The sequence below is a fragment of the Phaethon lepturus genome, unplaced genomic scaffold, assembly GCF_000687285.1.
Source record: "Phaethon lepturus isolate BGI_N335 unplaced genomic scaffold, ASM68728v1 scaffold56922, whole genome shotgun sequence".
In the NCBI taxonomy this organism is placed as follows: Eukaryota; Metazoa; Chordata; class Aves; order Phaethontiformes; family Phaethontidae; genus Phaethon; species Phaethon lepturus.
Window position 1 is genome coordinate 19,546 of NW_010523814.1, and position 7,274 is coordinate 26,819.

The 7,274-nt window shown below is 34.3% G+C and overlaps 1 protein-coding gene across 1 annotated transcript in view; it reads left to right on the forward strand.

The window, feature by feature from the left end:
- Positions 1 to 654: 654 nt before the first annotated feature.
- Positions 655 to 7,274, forward strand: part of ACTR3 (ARP3 actin-related protein 3 homolog (yeast)) — an 11,387-nt gene continuing 4,767 nt past the window's right edge. The window contains exons 1-6 of the mRNA XM_010282214.1: positions 655 to 795; positions 1,344 to 1,454; positions 2,985 to 3,080; positions 3,627 to 3,734; positions 5,828 to 5,971; positions 6,686 to 6,859. Coding sequence (XP_010280516.1) covers positions 655 to 795; positions 1,344 to 1,454; positions 2,985 to 3,080; positions 3,627 to 3,734; positions 5,828 to 5,971; positions 6,686 to 6,859 — 774 coding nt within the window. The remainder of the gene's footprint in view (positions 796 to 1,343; positions 1,455 to 2,984; positions 3,081 to 3,626; positions 3,735 to 5,827; positions 5,972 to 6,685; positions 6,860 to 7,274) is intronic.

Genomic DNA, 7,274 nt, shown 5'->3' on the forward strand with positions numbered 1-7,274 from the left:
TCTGTTTTAAAGCATCTAAAGGTGCATCATGTGGCCATACAATTTTCTGTGCTTTTAAGAATACTCCTTTTATTTCTGTCCATTTTCTTTTTCTGTGTGCCTTACATTTTCTCCTACGTCTTCCTTCTTGCTGCCTTTTGTTCATATTTTTTGCTTATTTAGTTGCTATTCAGTCCCTTTTGTGTGGCATATCTCACTTTCATAATATGCCCAGAAATCAAATTGGTGCAAGATAAGTAAAGCATCCACTTATATAATGGCAACATGTTTTCTTTCTTGCTCTTTATAAAACTTCTATGACTGCATTCTTTTTTAAAAATTATTATTAGCAGAGTGTGCAGAAAACTAGCAACACTTGTTGAATAAAATGAGATCTATAGGGATACCCTTAGTGATTCTTTTTATATTTTATTTCCCTGATTGCATGTTGAGTGTCTTAACAATTAAATCTGTATTTATGTCTGTATTGTGTTACTTTATAAATCCTAATTATGTTTACCTATGATTGGAATGCAAATTACCGGTGTTTTTTTAGCTTTTCTGTGCTTATGCCTGAAACAAAGGAAGGGTACAATTACACTGTGTTCCTATTTTTGAATGTTGTGTTGGTTTGGTTTTTTCTTTGTGCAGCATATATAAACTGCAGTATTGTTTATGTTCTCTGTTAAAGGTATTGCTATTAAAGAATCAGCAAAAGTGGTCGATCAAGCACAAAGGAGGGTTTTGAAAGGTGTTGATGATTTAGACTTCTTTATCGGGGATGAAGCAATAGAAAAACCAACTTATGCAACCAAGGTATTAAGAGAAATGTTTAAAATAATTTTCCAATACTCTAGAAATCATCAGCTATATATACAGTAAACAGCTTATTAAGAATCCTTTTAAACTTTAATCTTACTTTCTTATTAACTCTCTTTTAATGGAAAACAAGGTTTGGTATTAGTTTTGTTGACCTCCAGTAGCCTGTGGGAATTTGCAAAAAAAGTATCTGAATATATATTTCTTCTGAAGTGAAGGGAGGCAGGGAGAGTGTTAGGCAGAAATATCCCATTCTTTCATGTTCCTTGGCACTTTTTATCAGTAACTACTGGGCTAGGGGAACCTTTGGTTTATCCTAATTGCCACCATTCTGTTGTGCTGAGAAAAGTACAATGTATTGTCTCTGCTATTCAGGGTTGAAATGGGCATTTCAAATAGGTGTCAGATTTGAGATAGGGAAAAGCTAATGCAGGGTGTCTTGCATAAGTAGACCATATGCTTTTACTGCTGTTGAAAACATTGACTTTTTTTCCTCCTCTTTTTTATTTTGTTTTCAACTATGTTTCAATATTCGTGTGCAACAGTGGCCCATCCGCCATGGTATAGTTGAAGACTGGGACTTGATGGAGAGGTTTATGGAGCAAGTAATCTTTAAGTATCTAAGGGCAGAACCCGAGGATCATTATTTTCTTTTGGTAGGTACAATTATGTCCTACTTTTGAAACTCTGTTTGACTAGTAAGAATGTATTGATTTATGTAATAATTCTTAAATATGAATAGGTTTATCTTGAAAACTAAAGTAAACCTAAATTACCTAAAAACTTTCCTGACTTGGCTTATCACATCCGTGTTCCTTAATCTTCTAAAGGTGTCAGTCTGAACCGCAAACTTTTTTCTTCTCGTTTCCATCCAAATTGCGTCTGCTTCATCCCTTGTTTTTTTTTCCTATTACTTATCCACTGAATTCAATAGTCATGGTTACATTTGTGAGGCAAGAAAGTACCTGTGTGTTTTGACTTGACATAATTGCAGTTATTTTGTTTTTACAATGCTGCCACCTGGATGGTGTGTCTAGACAGTGAATTTTTTATGAAATCAGAAGTCTTGATTGTCATATTTGGGCAGATAGATCTAAATTAAGGTCAGTGTTATTCTGAAGCATCTGTTATTCCTTAGTATTTTATTTAAGGCCATTGGAATAGGGAGTTCATTTTAGTGTGACATTTATAGAGCAAGCTTGGACTGAGGGTTGTTGGCCGTACTTGTTAAAGAACATCTAATGTAACAATCTTCTCAAAGCAGGTCTAATTAGGTTGCTCAAGGCTGTGTCCAACCAATCTTAGAATATCTCCAAGGATGCCGTAACACTGGGCCCCTCTTCCAATATTTGACTACCCTCACATTACCTTTTTTCCTCCTAATATCTATTTAGGATTTCCCATGTTGCAGTTTGTCTCCATGGCCGTTTGTCCTGTCACCTTTGTGAAGAGTCTGTCTCCCTCTTCTCTTTACCCTCTTGTTACAGAATTGATGCAATGGCAGAGTGATAATTTTTTTTTTATATATTTTCTCAAATATTTTATAGCTATCCAAAATGCTCTTTCAGAGGAGACACTTAAATATTAAGTGTTTGGTATTTTAATGAAAATTATAGCATACTACTGTAGCGCATTGTTATGTTGCTAGCTTCTCTGTTGAGTACATTTCTACAGATGATCATACCAACTCTTTTTATAGTGATTGTCTTCTGAAGAAAACCAGCTTTTTTCTTTAATGAATCACTGAGAAATTTTAAAAATAATTGTCATTCTTTAAGCGTGCTAAACTGCATCCTTTGACATTTTTAGGCTGATAGTCCTTGATTCTTTCGGTGAAATCAGAAGTTGTAATGAGCTAACCAACACACAAAGGCGGCCATCAATGTAAATTCTTAAGCAGTAATTACTATAACATTTTTACTGCACTTCTGTTTTTCTGTTTTCACTCAAATTGTCATGTTTTTGCAATGCAGTTGGCATAAATTCTGTTATTGTCAGAGGAGTTTCTAGATCTTCTGAATTGCACCATTTGCCTTTAAAAGCACCCTTTTCGCATTACTATTTTTACATGCTATTGTTGAATGATTCATCTTTCAAAATTTAGGATTTGGTGATTTAAAAAAAAAAAAAAAATTAAGTCAAGTGTTTGATTTGAATGTAAGTAAAACTTTTTTTTCCCCTCACAGACTGAGCCTCCATTAAATACTCCAGAAAATAGAGAATATACTGCTGAAATCATGTTTGAGTCTTTCAATGTTCCAGGGCTATATATTGCTGTTCAGGTAAGGGCAGGGCTGTTGAAAGTTAGACCTACAATATTTCTCCTTGAGCTAAAACTAATTTCACTATGAAAACTGTATGAGTGGTGTCTGAAATACTTTCGTGTACTTTTGGTTAGCGGTTTCACCACTAGATGTTTGATATGCATTGGTTCTGTGGTCTGTTAGCTAGGTACTGTTCGTCTGTTACCTGTATTGAAGAAGGCCTCTAAGCAATAGACTATAGTATCTGTTGCATCATAAATAAAAAAATCAACACACCACATCACGATAATGGTATTAGGCCAAGAATTGAATCCCTCTCAATATGAAGTAGCAAAGAAGATGTATGTTTGAACATGGCTAAAAAAGCATTAGGAGTTAAAAACTACACTTATGCAGTCTTTTTTGTCAGCTGTTGTGTACAGATATATAATATTACTGAATCAGTTTCCATGCAGTAAATTAATGAGGGTGTCAGTCTGGGTATTGTTGGGGGGGTAGTGCAGGGTGGAATCTGCAATGCAGTGCTTTTATTAAGATTTGGGTTTTTGTGTGTTCTTTTACAAGGCTGTCCTTGCCTTAGCTGCATCTTGGACGTCAAGACAAGTAGGAGAACGAACACTGACTGGCACAGTTATAGACAGTGGTGATGGTGTCACTCATGTTATTCCTGTGGTAAGTATACATCAAAACAATAGAAACTGGAGAACGGTTTGTCCTGTGACTTGTCTGGAGTTTACACCTACACGGACTGAAGTATAGCTAGGTATCTTCAAAAATGTCAGATAATTTCCAGGGATCTGATGTAGGTTATTGTTTATTTTGTAGTGCAGAAACTCTCAAAGAACTTCTTTGCACCTGAATTTATCAGGGCGTATTGTCTTTCAGTGACTTATCTTAAAAGGTGATTTGCCAAGGCCATGCTAAGTGATGAATGAAATTGTATTGCTTTATTCTATTTCCAGTTTGTTTGCTGGTGAGGGTGAATATGCACTTTCACAACAGCCAGTCCAAAAAATTGGGAAACTTTTTTGTTTAATCCAGTCAATCGTATATAAAATAGAAATAACATAAAAGATTTGAGGGCAGATGTACTGTAGTTTCAGTTTTTCTCCATCTGTTGACCAGTGTTTAGTAGTATGCTATCATGCATCAGTGATACAAACAAAAAGAAAAAAGTTCCCACCTGGCTGAAAAAAAGTCCAAACCCTGAGGTTAATTAATGTCAAATATCTGTTCTAATCAAGTTGCTAAAAGCAAAAAACAGTATCATCATATGATGGTTTAGTAAATAATTAACACTTACAGCTGCAGTTTCTTAACTGTCAAATTATTGTTTTTGCTATATGTATGTATTTCCTTTTACAAAGCTACATATTTGGAATTTTATAATTGGAGTATTTAATGGTGTTCAAGTGGCTGGTAATATGTCTCTCTGCCAGTCTTTTCTTGGGAAGTTAAATGCATGTCTATGCACCAGTCACATTTATCTTTTCAAAATGAAGTTCCATTGCAATTTTTAAGATTAAAATCTATACAAAGCTTTATCGTGCGACAGTAACCTCAATTTAAAAAATTTATTTATTATACCAAATAGTAGCATTGGTGGTGATCAAACATGCTATGATTTAGCAATTTCTTATTAATATTGGTAGAATATAGTGGCTAAATCTTTTGTTCAGACTGTTCGTCCAAGATGGCATGTCAATTGTTTCCTATGTCTTATTGAAGATATTTCAAACCTTCTATGGGTAAACTTTTTTTAATTGTACCTAGTAGTTCAAATTGCTGTTTAAACAGTTGAACTTTTACTGATTTGTGGGTTTGTTGGTTTTTTTAAATTTAAATAAGACTAGGTATTTTATATCAGTTGAAGCACTGAGCTCCTTTGTAGAGTGACATTTGCTTGATTTCTGGAATTTTTAAACACTGGCAGCAATAGTATACCACTTGTTACTTCCTCTATCTATTTTATTAAACACTTACCTCTGTAATGAAGCTAACAATAGTGGTACCTTTTTTATGACTTTATTATTTTCTGTTAGAAAGAACTTTTTATATGAATATAAGGTGTATATAGGAAACTTTAAGCATTTAATATTAGTGATATCTGGATTTATCTGTTTGGATGTAGCAGGTCTGGTGAGGTTGAAGGCCAGTCCTGAACGCTGCTGTGTTCAAGATTTTTTTTAATGCCCTTATACGGGCCCGCAGGACGAGTGTGACTTAGAAGAGTAGACTGATGGATGAGTGTGGGCCAGTCTGATGTTCTAAGCAGTCTCAATTAATGTGCTGAAATGATGCATTTTCTCCCTGCTTTCAGAAAATTAATTTTGGTTCATGTGGATTGTAACGTCTTACATCAGTGGCTGCGACTGCAGAGCCACGTCATTTATTCTAAAATGATATTTCATGATAACAAGGTTCCTTGACCTTTTTGGTAAGAGTAACCTCATTTTGAAGAGAAAATAAAGGCCAAGGAATAGTGAGTATAGCTATTTGTCTGCCTTATGTACTAGTGACCTTTCTGTCCCTCCTAACCTTGTAAGAATTATGAACCAATGCAAAAGGAAACACTTTAACAAGTAAAATAAGGCTACTGAAGAATTGGATTTCTGGTAATTAAATGAGCCAGTCTTAGAGGGCTTCAATCACACAATCCCAGGTAGTGAATAGGATTTTAGACTCCATGTCTTTCTCTCTCCCTCCTAAGCTTTGTTGAAAAGAGTTCTTGTCAGTATTTTTCTCCCAATTAATTTTATTTACAGGCTGAAGGATATGTGATTGGCAGCTGTATCAAACACATTCCAATTGCCGGGAGAGATATAACATACTTCATTCAGCAGTTGCTGAGGGAGCGAGAAGTAGGAATTCCTCCTGAACAATCCTTGGAAACGGCTAAAGCAGTGAAGGTAACGTGAACATTGCAGATGTTAAGATCAGAGCTTGAAATCTATTTTTAAAATATAATAAACTCTTAAAATCATTGTCCTACCAAGTAATGGTGTTCTGTTTCTAAATAATATAAAAATATCTAAATTATATAATAACATGAAATACCTTAAACTTAAGGTATACAGTTGGGTTGTACTCAGTTTGGCTTAGAATTTCGCTCATCACTTGTGGACTCCCCTTTCTCCTCCCCTCCCTTATTATTATTATTGTAATATTCAGTAGGAAATGTTCTTGGTGGGATGCATAATGTAAAAAGCTGTAATTACTCTTCTTTCTGAATCTTGTGATGTTCTTTTTTGTAGTACAAAGCTATTCTGAAAGACATTTAGCTTAAAATACACGTAAACCTTGTTTCTATAGTAATTCTTCAATAGACTTTAGAACTCATTTCTCACCATCATAGAAGTTTAGTGGAAGAATAGAAAAAGAGTAATTTAGCTCAGCAAGGTGTACTGCTTTCAGTGCTGCACAGACATGATTTATAGTAGCAGAGCCATTATCTAACTGTATATAGTAAATGTCAGTTCGGCCATTTTTGAGGCTTATTCTGTATCTGCCAATTTAAAACTCTTATTCTTAAAGGTTTAAATTACTACAGTTTTCTAAAGTTCATACCATCTTCTCTGCTGTATTTAAGAAGATTTTTAAAACTATATGTATTCAATTTTCAGGAACGCTTTAGTTATGTTTGCCCTGATTTAGTAAAAGAATTTAACAAGTATGACACAGATGGTACGAAGTGGATTAAGCAGTATACTGGAATTAATGCTATCTCAAAGAAAGAATTTACCATTGATGTCGGCTATGAGAGATTCCTGGGGCCAGAGATTTTCTTCCATCCTGAGGTAAGTTGATTTGAATTGCCTACAGTTTTTGTTTTAGGTGCATTTTAGATGTTAGCATATAAATGGTATTTACAAACTTTAAAGAAGTGGTTATCTCGATTTATATGTCTCCTTATTTGTAAAAAGGTAACAGCTATTGTTGTAAGTCAATGTGGTTTTGATTCTTGATTGCTAATAATCTTTATACAAATTCAGGCTGATAATCTAAACAAAGCACTATATGTGAAATTTTTTCAAGTAAATGGATTACTAAACCCATATTTTCTTCATGAAATTTTTAATAGAATTTCCAGGTCTTGCCACACTGTAACCTGTTTTCTTATCTGTCTGTCAAAACGTCAAGTTTCTAAATGTTCTGTCTTCTTGCCTTTATACCCTCAGTCTCTCTTCCAGTGTTGGGGAAAAATTAAATGGG